At 38.3% G+C, this 13,162-nt stretch overlaps 1 protein-coding gene across 1 annotated transcript in view; it reads left to right on the forward strand.

Annotated features, from left to right (window-relative positions):
• Positions 1-13,162, forward strand: part of tsnare1 (T-SNARE Domain Containing 1) — a 259,358-nt gene that overhangs the window by 111,522 nt on the left and 134,674 nt on the right. The window contains exons 3-4 of the mRNA XM_041988457.1: positions 2,746-2,823; positions 4,357-4,426. Coding sequence (XP_041844391.1) covers positions 2,746-2,823; positions 4,357-4,426 — 148 coding nt within the window. The remainder of the gene's footprint in view (positions 1-2,745; positions 2,824-4,356; positions 4,427-13,162) is intronic.

Raw genomic sequence — 13,162 nt, forward strand, 5'->3', positions numbered from 1 at the left:
TCTAAGAACGTAGTTCTAATAACTGTCCTAGTTCTAAGAACTACCTTCTCCAGGGGAACTGTTTCATGTTGCATTCGCACATGAGTTGGGGGCGGTAGCGGGACCGATGTGACGCATACATCTGCGACAGTGACGTGTGACTTTAGCGCCACATAACAACAAAACAACCCGCTAAAAACAAAACAACACGGCAAGCTAATATGGAGAAGGAAGAGATCGTAGTGTTCATGCTCTGCTTGATGGAGATGTTACTGATGGACTATAAAATCAGGCGTCTCACGTCGAGGCTGGAAGGCTCCTGAAAGTCAGAAGATGAAGACTCCAGCGGCAGGAGATACGCCGCAGACAAAGGAGACGACGTGTAAGTTTAACTTATTAAACATGCGCCGATTGTATACGTGTCTTATGAGTAAACATTTCAGATGGTTTTCTACTGTCTGTGTTGAGCAGATTATAATAAGTAAATATTTCAGACGGCGGGTTTATTGTAACTCGTGTTCTGCGTTTCAGACGTTGCTGCAGCTCATTGAACCTCCTCACCGTCCGGCTGGTCCGGAGCAAAGCTGATAACTAGTGGGAAAAGGTTGTTCTCAGTTTTACCGATGAGCAGTGGACAGAGAATTTCTGTATGTCCAGGGAGACATTTCAATACATCTGTGGCCGCCTGAAGCTGCACTGGAGAGGATGGACACAACCACCTGCTGCAGATACTGAAGGAGATGGAGAACAGCCTGGATGCTTTACCTCCTGCCTTCCAGCTAATCACTACACACCTCTTCATAATAAGCATCATGTTCTGGAAGTTCGACAGACAGAACATACATGTATACATGATGTACACATTTAAAGAGAAAATGTTCCATAGAAAATGCATCATTTCATTTTTTTTTTTTTTTTTTTTTTTTGTTATGTGTAAAATAAAGATCTCATCATCTGCTATTAAGCTTTGTGTGTTTTATGGACTCATCAGTAGAAAGGTGGAGGAGTAATCCGTCACTGAAGGGTTGGTTGTGACTGAGTTATGGTTTAGAATTATGAGGACATAGTCACACAGATTTAGCGTATATGAAGGTAAAAATATAAAAAGGGTGGTGAAATGTTTACAGGTGTGTAATTTGTGTCAGATCTTGGTTAAACATGATAAACTTCGTTCTGTGATATGGAGCATATTATAAAGTTGATGAACTAATGTAATTTACACCCAGGATAAGACTTAAAATGTAGCGACCAAAGATGGATTATTTAATATTTCATAGCTGTGATAAGTTAATAACTACTCAATATTTTTATTAGCTAATATTTTATAGATTTGGCCAAAGCACATCTAACAGACACAAACAGAATACTTCAAACACTTTACAAAGTCATTTATTTTTTTATAGTGAATACAGCAGAGCAAAAATAACTATTTACATGTGCTCTGCTTATCACACTGGCTTTTCGTGCCGCACGCAGGAGTCATTTGCTGCGGCGTTGCCCGAGTAAACATGTTGGTGGTACAAGCTGTCGAATTTACTGTTTTTTCGGTTCGTCCCGCTCCGGTTGTCGCGGTCCTTAATTTATTTGTAGTCTTGTGTGAGTTTTCTACGTGCGCTGCTTTGCGTTATCCCGCGTTCTCTGACTGAGAGCTGATCGTCAGGAATATTTTTATATTTCGCTGCGAACCTTCAAAACCTCTCTGAAAATCCTCTGTGGCGTAGACGGTCAGAAGAGCTTCAACCTTCTCGTCGGTCCATTTATCGCTTGCTCTGTTCTTGTTTTTGTCCGTATGTGCAACCGTGTTTTTTAAATGTGGCGGGGACACAAAATGCGGAAATCTGGCAAAGGGCGTAGCTACCAGTCACCAAACACCTACGTCATGAGGGTTCCTATAGAACCCCGCTCAGACCCTGCCTCGGAGCAGGAGCTAAAATGGTTCTAGGAACTGAGGGCTTTGGTCCCTAGTTCCTATATGTCGGAATGCGCGAAAAAACGGCCTGGTTCCTGAAAAGGTTATAGGAACTGCAAAAGGTCCCTACAGTCGGAAAGAGCCTAATGTCTCTAGTTGACTGTCCAATGCTGAGGAGGACCTCTTGGGTCTCCCAGTGGAGGGAGGGAGTTAAACTGCTAAAGATTCACAAAACAGAAACCAAATCAGGTTAAAATACTGTACGTGTAAAGAACGTACGTGTACCAGACGTGTAAAGAACAGGTGGAAGCTTCTCAGAGAACGACAGCTTTATTGCTCACAATAGCGGTTACTGTTGGCCTCAAACATTCTAACACCCATAACATTAGCTAGAACCATGGGGAAATAACACAACTCTTAACACTACTCTTAACACAACTCTTAACATTAGCGGGACCACTATGGAACCGCTACAATATTATAAACCTGGTGTTTAAATGAATGAGAAAAACTAGTTGGAGAAGCTGTTGATGTGAATTGACGGCTACGTTTCCTACTGCCTGTCCCAAACATAGCTTACCACCACCAAGTATGAGTCAGTGTAAAGTGTTTTGGATGTACAGTATGGAAACGTGCTATATAAATCTAATTATTATTATTGTTATTAATATTAAAAGAGAGAACAAAAATCCCTACTTAAGTTAGCATGGACTAGCATTAGAAAAAAAAACTTATTAAGAGGAGGGAAACCTGTAGAGATGTGGATGCTGTTGTAGTTTTTATGTTTTTGTTTTAAATGCTGTAACGGTGTGTTCTGTCTGCAGTGATGCTTTGCTTGTACTGTGTTTTCTCCAAAGCCACACAGGTCAGCCCTGCAGAACTACAGGATGTGTTCCAGGAGACCTCCTCCAACATCTTCCAGATCAACGCCAACGGTAAAATGACATAAACTCAGTAAATGTATGTGTTTGTTTTTACTATGTTTACTTAAGTCTGAGGAAGAAATTTGTCCAGGGGTAATAGCAGAGCAGGTACGAACTGAAGGACGTGGAGTAATATGGAACCAAAATGGTGGATTAAACATTGGAAGTAGTAAAAAATATGACGTGAAATTTAAACTGAGTCAGCCTTAAGAGATGAGGATGATAGTCAAATATCTCCCAGAAATTAATGGAATGCAATAGATATGTTCAAAGCACATGTTCTCTTTGCACAAAAAGTTTTTTTAACATGTTTTCCACATATTTATAAAGTATTTCTATTCTATTCTATTCTATTCTATTTACATTACTTCAATTTGTTAAATTTAAACAGATTACCACATGTGCAAAACTACATGATTCCATAGGTTTCACATGAATATTTCCTTGTGTTTTACATGGAATCGTACATAAGGTTCACATGTGACTGCATGGGTTTCACATGTACAACATTATTACCATGAAAAACACATGTACAAAATTATCATTTTACATGGGATCAACATATTTTACATTATTTTAGTATGTCGAAAAACATGTGACCACATGTGCAACACCTTTGTGCAACCTTTGGTTTCATGTGAATATTTCCTTTTGTTTCTCATGGGAATTTGCATTAGTTCAGGTAGGTAATTGTCATTACCATAAAATGTTTCAAAACCACATTTCCCATATACAAAATAAACATTTCACATGTGATCCACATATTTCACATGTTTTTTCATTAAAAAAAAAGAAAAAGAAAAAGAAAAACATGGGACTACTGGGGCAAATCTGCAGCATGATCCCATAGATTCCCCATGAATGTTTCCTTGTGTTTCATATGGAAATATACATGACTTCCACATGTGTCTACACAGGTTTCACATGGGAATTTGTATTGGTTTCACATTTATTTAATTGAAAATGTTCATAAGCCACATTTTCCATGTGAAAAAGATGTGTTTTATGTATCTTCTAATGAGTTCATGTATGTATGTAAAATAAAATGGTTTTTCACTTGTGACTATGTGGCTTTCACATTTCATTACACTGAAAATGTTCCAAAACCATATTTTCTCACATGTAAACAATGTGTTTTACATGTGCTCCACATATTTCATGTGTTATTTTAACTTGTGAAAAATGTGCAAAGCCACATGTTTCTGTGTTGCACATGGTTTTGCACGTGGTTTGACTGTAAAAGTTTGCTGTGTAGCTTCACTTTATGGTTTTAATGGTTCCCATTACTAGATGTTAAGCTGAACATTTGGTATTGATACTTCATTTAAAATTGAAATACGAGTGTTTAAAGTTGTGTAACATGAGATTTCCACCTAACAAATAGTTTAAAGTAGCTCTGGGTTGCAGTTTTTGAGCTGTTAGAACATCAGATTTAAGTATAAAAATAGTGATGCAGTAAATAGGAAGCTCACCTCGGTGTTTGTTGTTTGAGCATGATTGTAAGCCCAGGTTATTTTCTGATCTTTGCATCGTCTGTTTCTCCAGTTGTCACCTTAGAGAAAAATCTTCAGTCTCTGGGCACATCTAGAGATACAGCAGAGCTGCGACAGAGTTTGTGAGTACAGCTCAGCTTATTTTCTTTGTGTGTCATTACACTCTTACATATTGATTGTGCTGCCAGAAATGACCAGATTCCACATTGATGACAAAGTGTCCAATCTAAGATGATTGCATCTGTTTAAAATGCATTACATCACACTGTTTTCGTTGGCATGTCATCAATTCTATTGAACAATTTTATGATGGGTTTGGAAGCTTTCAACGCTTGGCTGCCTTTATTTTAAACTTCCTCTTTTCCTCCTGCTTTATTGACGCTGGGTGCAAATAACAACAGCAGTTCCTCCAGCTGATGCAGATGGTTTCCAGGAAAATGTTTGGTGTTGTCGGGCAGGCATCAGTCTTCTGAAGGACTGTCACTGACCATGCTGACGTGATCATGTCATGGTCATGTATCCAGCAGCGTTGGTTTGTCTGTCTGTCCGTCAGCAACATAACTCAGAAACTTTTGGGCAGAGTTTGATTAAAGTTTCAGTAAACCTCAGAATTGTAATACGAAACAAGTGATTAGATTATGGGGGTGATCTGGATCAATGGCTGAATCCAGGAATTCTTTGCTATGGGGAAATAGGAATCATTTTGGCATTAGAGACTCAAGAATAATGTCCACAATCACTGGCTACAACAATCTGTGCTCTCCGAGTGCTTTTATTTCAGTCTTTAATTAGAAGCTTATGTTTCTCTCTGTGGTTTTTGTGTGGCTGCTACAGTTCTCTGTATATTTTATGAAATCGACTTAAATTAAGTAAAATCCCGGTGAAGAAAAACTAAATTAAAACCTTAACATAAAGGCTAAAGCATGCACTCTAAGAAAAGTTGGTAAACAAATTTGGGCAAAATGTACCGTCAATATTTGAAGGAATTTATAAGGATTTTAAACTTTTTACAGTAGTTTTAAGCTAAACTAACTATATCTGAAGTTGTGCGTTCTGGAGTAATAATTTACATGTTGCTCCTGGTGGGTCGTGGTTGAGCGCCTTGCATGGCAGCTTCCGCCATCAGTGTGTGAATGTGTGTGAATGGGTGAATGTGATGGATGATGTAAAGCGCTTTGGGTATCATCCCAGGTACAGAAAAGCGCTATATAAATACAGACCATTTACCATGTTCTTTAATTCTCTCATTTTTATTATTATAATCCACCAAACTTTGGCACTTAACTCTTCCTACCCTGTTTGTGCCACTTCAGACATTCAGACATTACAATGTTCAACACATTCAGGAGATGTGTTCAGTATCTCACGGCAGGGCTCCAGACTAACTTTTTAATACCAGTAAAATATTTAGGTTCTCCCAGATCGCTGCAGCGTTGCTGTCAGCAGCTCATTTTAATACGTTTTAATGATCCTCTTTTCATCCTTACAGATAGATATTTAAATTTATTTAAATTATTGTAAACAATAATGAGATTTAGAAAAATGTTGGTCTTTATTTGAAGCTAGAATATTAAGTAAAAAAAAACACATAAAAAAATAAAGTTAAAGTTCTATCTTCACTGAACTAAATGAGTGTAAACATCAAACTTTAAAAGAACTCATGAGGCTGAGCTGCTTCTGGCAAATTTCTCTCCTCTGGATTCACGTTTAATCTTTTTCACAATAATTATCTACTTGGACTTGAATTCTGTGAGAAGCAGCTTCTCTTTGGCTTTATTACACACCGTGTTTCTGTCTGCCACAAACATTTTCTTATTCTCTTATGTTTTAAATGCATGGCAGCCTCTTTTACTAGTGTTTTCCCTGCCATTATATGTGGGGGGGAGGGTTCAACATCACAGGAACGTCATTCCATCACAGGAACGCCATTTCATTATGGGAATGTCATTCCATCATGGAAATGACATGGAATGACATCACATTCCATGTCACAGCTTGTACGGGAGGCTTGAGCTGGGTCAGGGCCGATGACGACATGCAGACGGGAGCTGCAGCCGTTCAGCTCTCATCCAGCTTTTCTGCTTCATGTTGCTCAGGCTCGGTGGAAAACTCTTAAATTAGTGAGGGTAATGGATAACAAGCACATATGAGCAAATTCCCCCATATTCCATGTTTTACAATCAGTCCCATCCTTGATTCTTGTCTATGTCGTTCTTCGTCATACCATCATCGCTGTGTGAGAGAGGAGAGGGAACTAGCGATGTAAGTCCAGAAGGAAGCAAACTTTCTTCCAGAAGGTGAGCTGCTGGTGGCAGTAGACACCCCCGTTCCCCCGGAGGCCCCTCCAGGGCAGGCCAGGAGCAGCCACCCCAACAACCAGGACACACAGCGAGATGATTGATTCTGTTTTTAGCATTTTGCACTAAATATGATGAAAATTCTTCTTCTTGCTTCTTTTCTTTCTCCATAGATGATAACGTGTTTCAGTAGTGCAGGTGTTGTGAAACTGGATAGGTTTGCCTGAGGCGCCATGTCTGCAGCATATATTTACTTTGTTAATTCCAGAATGAGCAGCAACATCCCACTTGTAGCCATAGAAAACAGGCTCTTTTTCATCCTACAGAGCTGGTGTTAGTAAAACTGGAACCAGGTTGGAAGAATTAAGCCTGTCAGCTGGCAGATTCTTCTTTCCAAGTCTCATTTTTTCTACAAATAATACCTAAATTTTATAACCTCAACATGGGCCTATAAATGTGGTCTTCAGCTTTTTTTTATTACTTTTTTATTGTTAAAAACTTGTAAATACAATATTTTGTGTCATAAATTTGATCTTTTCTATCCTACAACTAGCACAGCTGTGACTTTTTAAATGGTTTTGGCTCTAAATTACACACCTTCTCATCCATGAACCTTGTTAAGTTCCTGTCAACAATCAGGGCCCTTACCTACACCTCTGTACTCGGATCAATCGATCAGCTGCCAATCTATCCCAGGTCTTTAACGTACCAACTGCCAAAGCACACTCTTCATCCCAGTCTTGTCATCAGCTGCAAACCTTTGTCTAACGTGCCTACAAATAAAATTTCCTTACAAACATGGCTCCATTTAACAGGGAAATAAACAGACGTTCCAAGTAATCAGTTTATTACCAACAATCAATCCCAACTCTTTCTTGATCTGTAATCGCTCCATAGCCACCACTTCCTTTCTGGTGGGATTTTGCTTCAACCAAGCAGATTAATAAAATAAATGAGTAATCATGAAGTAGTGTATTAACACTGTGGTGCGAACAGAACAGCATGCACTTCTACAGTCTTAGAATAAAATGTTCTGACCACTCACACATGAAAACCTTAAATCTGGAGAAACAAAGAGGCAGCATGTAGTTAATTACATTTACACAATCAATATAAAAATACAGTTTAATGGCACTCAGACTTGAAAGCTTAAGTACTCAACTTGAGTCCCTTATGTCTGCTTTAAAGTGGAAATGAAACAGTCACCCAAATTACCATTATTTACTAGATACCAGTAACTTTTCTTACTGAGTCCTATTCTATCAATAATTATATAACAAACGTGACAAATATAAACATAAAAGAAAAACATAGCAGCGTTCTATCCTTCATAGCAAGAGCGCCGCCATCTTGCAGTAAACTGTGACTCACGGGTTGGTTGGTTTCGTGGTCCTTATGAGAGTCCGCTTGTCTGCGTCAAAGTGAGAGAGATAACAGTGTGAATGAACCAAAGAAGAAGATAAGACAAAGAGGGACAATACTGTGTTGCTTCTGGGTGTAAAAATGGGTTTTACAGAGTTCAGGCCGAGAACAAAACTGTCAGTTTTCAGAAACTTATACTAAAATGGGGGACTGTCCTGCTGCGCCGGGTAGCTGCACTGCAGAGGAAGACCCCCCCGATGGGCCCAGGGTCTGTAGGGGGCATTTTCTGGAGGAAGAATATAGAGCAGAAGACGTTTGAGTATGGAAGCTAGTGGTCTGCCAGACCAACAGACTAAAGTCTCAAGCTGCTCCGAGTGTTTTTAATTCACCGCCTATAACCTCTAATAATTCCACATCATTTGATCCCTCAGCCAGAGGTCATCACATCTGCTGCAAACCTCCACAGAAACAGACTTACCGTGACAGCTGGGTTATCCTGAATTCCGCAATCTCCCTCCCCATCATCCTGCAGGTTGCAATGTATTTAACATACGGGATTCCTTTACTTGGACAAAATGCTTCAAATGTAGGGAAGAAAAAAATAAATAAATAAAAAAAAAAAATAGTGTAGCTATCACAAACCAACATAATGCACAATCATCTACTATTGGAAAAGATTTCCTTTAACACAGATCGTTGTCAGTATCTGAGTCAAGTCCATCAGTTCATAGTCACTCAATATATATTACCAGCATATATATATATATATATATGTATATATATATTATATATTTTTTTACATCACTTAAAAAAAACAAACAAAAAAAAAGAACAAAGAACCAAAGAAGAACAGACTAAAATAATTTAATTTAACCATAACTATGCCATAGTATGTGCCGAGTATACAGTACACAATGATGTTAATATGTTATACGTTGTACACAGTGCAGGTCAGGTGGTTGGTGCTGATACAGGCAGGTGTGTGATGGTCTGTGGATGTTAGAAGTAACTGAACATTTTCCTTTTGATAGACAGAGGAGAATAATACCCTGGTTTCTACAAAGGAATGTTATATTCACGTCATTATGCTCAATATTTTTTAGAAGCACAACAAACATCCTTTTTTTTACCTGTCCTGTCCAGCATGGTGGCGGCAGAATGATGGTCTGGCTGCTGTGTTGTGCTGAACAAATTTGCTTTGCCAAGAGCAGCTTTATGAGTGTAAGTTTCCTCTTGATAATCTCATTTTTAAATTTCTTTATTTATATAAATATATTGTTTATATTCATATAAACAATAAGAAGAGAGTCAGCGACCGTGGCTCCTCACAAGCTCACATGAATAAATCCTTTTCAAATCTTGTTCTAATCTCTTGTAGATCTCATATATTTTAAACTATTAAAAATGGAAGGTGCAGTGAAATATTGCATTAAATCCTGTGTAATAGAAAACTCCTGCACACAATAATTACAAATCATCATACGCATACTCAGATCCATGATATCTGAGAGGGAAAACAGCCCTGATGGAGTGGACGACACAGGCTGGAATAGGGATCCTGGTCTTCTTCCCCAAATGCCTCCTGGCCTAAAGGCTAAACTGTCTGTATGAAGTCAATCTAAAGAGACTGATTAAAAAATAAATGAATAAATATTTGTTAAATTTAGTATTATTACATGTATTCATACATAACTCAGAAAATGATAGTCATGCTTCATCAAATGATTAAGTTCATTAACTAGTTTGTAGTTGTGCAACAAGCTAATAGAAGATTAAAAAACAAAAGCAAAACAACTTTATTCCATATAGAGCACTTACATAAGTACAGTTGATTATACGATAAAATAAAAAGCTTTGCCTGCAGGAAATAAACTTAAATATGTGTGTGGTAAAAGGACACTTATTGTACTTGTATGTATAACAGCCAGAGCAATATAAGCAAAACACGACTGATAGTAAAAAAGAGAGAAAAACTTAAACCAGGGGGGTTATAGTCTATGTCAGTATCTTCAAAAACATTTACAAACATTGTTCGCATCTTTTCCATCATATTTCTGTCTCGCTAGCGTTTATGTATTTTATTTTATGCTAACCCACCAGCTATTACTAACATTAGCTAGCTTGACTAACAGTTACCTGCTGTTTACCGGTCGCTCCAGTGTTTCCACTCAGACATCCTTCAAAACGTCCACCTACTGGCACAGTAATCCAGATGTGTGAACATCCATGACTCACCACGTATGATCTGCTCCAGGTCAGCTTCCTGACAGCAGAACAGCAGCCACACCTACACCAGGTAGTGCTGCCAACCCTCCGTCCCCAAGACAAGCACTGGCACACCGGCTACACATTTTCCTCTTCCCTCCACACCACAGCTCGAGTCACATGGGCTGGCTGGAAAGAATAAGCTTTGCATGCTCGTTTGGTCTTTCATCTTCGTCTTCCATTGTAATAATCTTTTTAAATGTAGTAAAGCTTGTCAGGTGTAGTGTAGCTGGTAACACCCAGAGCCCTCGATATACTCAAGGTTGCGACATCCGTTGACTTCGCTGTAAGAGCGGTCACGTGGGTCATGGAGCCTCCAAACATAGTTCCAAACAAACCCTGCGCTGCTAGACTCTACTATGGAACAGACAGCAGCGATCGGATTACTGAGGGTGGAAACTAAATAAACATATTATTGCTTCACATACATGTTTGTCACTGAATGTATTATGTTACTGTTGATTTAAGGGACGATCAAGTCACGTTTTATAATAAATAAGTGTAACCAGCACAATAATTTCATACATTTTTGGAGAGAAATATTAATCTCCACCAACGAGCTAGCATTTATTAAAAATCAGACATGATGGTCCTTATTAGCCTCTATATTTCTTACTGCTAACTGTCCTTACAATTCACTTTAGTAAGGTTAAATGATTAGCTTGTTACAGCTTACTTTTATCTATTAAAGCCAGCCGTGTGGTAGCATGTAATATCCCAGCAGTAAGGACTTAAAGTCTAAGACACAATGCAGACAACACTGAAGATCCCCTTCAGACAGGACTGTGTTGCTCAGATGCATTTCAATTGTTTGTATTTAAAAGTCCAAATATGCACTGCCTTGCTTAAGTTGGATTTTTTTAACTTGAGCATTCTTATTTTATGTTCTTCCCTTTTTGTTTTTGTTTTTTTATTTTAAATTATGCTTCATATATTCTTATGTTTTAATCTCTTTGTAAAGCCCTTTGAATCACATGTTGTTGAATTGTTCTGTACAAATAAAGTTGTTTTGCTTTGAATGTAAAAGGAAAAGTCTCACTCAGTAACAACTTGGTTTAACTAAAAACCCACCTGACCTACTGGTGGGACCTACTGGTGGGACCTACTGGTGGGACTGGCACCGACAGGACAAGAAAACAGGTGAAACCTTTAAAACGAACAAACTTTTTAATGACATAAGACAAAGTAAATAAATTAGTTTCAGTTTGCATAATGAAATGATAAAAATAAACATTGGGAAAAGGAAAAAAGGCAAACTGATGTCAGTGTTCCTGCCTGCTGCTCCTGAATAAAGAATTTTTAAAAATGACAATAATGGCTAAATTAGCTACACAATGTAAATGTAGAGCAGCTGTAACATGAGCTAATATTGAGTGTTACCAGATAAGTCAACAAGTATGTGTGAAAGAGTAATGCAAGAGTAAAGAGGGAAGATAAAAGAGTGATAGTGAGTGAACAGAGATGCACAGGGAATCTGTAAAATATAAGTTAATTAGGAATAAATTTAGGTGATTATTAGTTATTGGTGGAACATGGAAAGCAAAAGGAGACAAGGCAGTTTTAATAAACAGTTTAAACAACATTTAATGGAGAAAAGTCAGTAGGCTCTGGATAATTACCTAACACGTCATCCACTCTGTGATTTTCTGTTAAATGTAATGATTATATAACATTTTACAGACAAGAAAAAAGTCAATCATGATGAACTGTGCAACATTTGGATGCTCCAACTGGTCTGAGAGGAGCTTCCCAATGTATGGCTTCCCGAGGGACCCGGAACGGAGGAAGAGGTGGCTTGTAACGGTCGGCAGGAAGGATTTAATATAGCTGCACGAATAAGCTGTAAGAGGTGACAGAGCAACACCTTTGTATTCATTTTTCTACGTTTCCACTAACCTTCATATTCATGTTCATATTGATGTTCGTGTTAAAAATAAATAAGACCGTGACCACACCTACTCGAACTAAACCAGAAAGCTGGGAGGCCATGGGGTAAAAGGACAATATCTATAACAAAATACATTTAAACTAAAACTTATTACATTGAAAAGACATAATTATTTTATTGCAGGACGTCTGACAGAATGTGCATGCATATTTGTGACTTATAAGACTGATATTGCATCAACTTACGTCTGAAAACGAACAGAACGCACTGGCGATGACAGCAGCCTGAGCTAGTGTTTGGAACTATTGAACGTCTACAGTAACCCGGAAGTGCCATTTTTTGTACACAGGAGTCAATGAGAGTGTCGCGACTGCGTAATATCAAAGGCTCTGGTAATACCTGTAGATTCCACTCGTAGCCAAACAGCCAACCAACCTCGCTATGTAGACAGTGACGTCATACGAAAAAATGGCAGCTCGCTGTCTTGCTAGCTAGGTAACATTACCAAGTTAAATATGTCAAATCTGTGACTTTAACTATCTTTAAAAACAGATTTTTGGCTGGATGTATTTTTCATGTGCTGTATATTTGAGCAATTTCAGTGACAAAACTATGTTTCATTTCCACGTTAAACTTCAAACACTGTATAATATTATTATTAAGTTTACCTGCGGTTTTAGCACCTGTGCTTTACAGCCAGGTGGGATCAGGGTCGGGGTCGAACCCGTTTCCAGCTGTTTAAGACCGCCCACCTCTATTTCATGTAGGCTGAACTGAATAAATGAAACACTGGCTCAGTATTTATGATCTTGTAGTTTTTACTCAGGACCAGTAAAGTAATCAAACTGATCAGGTTCCTCCTCTAACATCTGTTTGTGGATCAGGACTCTTCTCTTTCCCTTCTTCCTTCCTCTAAGTTCCAAAGTCATCTGCACTGAAAGGCAAATAAAAACAATTAAATCTACATGCAGGCCCTGTTTGCTGAATCTGTACTTCCTGTGTGTACTTTCTAATAAATAATAATCCCAGCTTTCTTTAAGCAGCTG

The sequence above is a fragment of the Melanotaenia boesemani genome, chromosome 6 (assembly GCF_017639745.1).
Source record: "Melanotaenia boesemani isolate fMelBoe1 chromosome 6, fMelBoe1.pri, whole genome shotgun sequence".
In the NCBI taxonomy this organism is placed as follows: Eukaryota; Metazoa; Chordata; class Actinopteri; order Atheriniformes; family Melanotaeniidae; genus Melanotaenia; species Melanotaenia boesemani.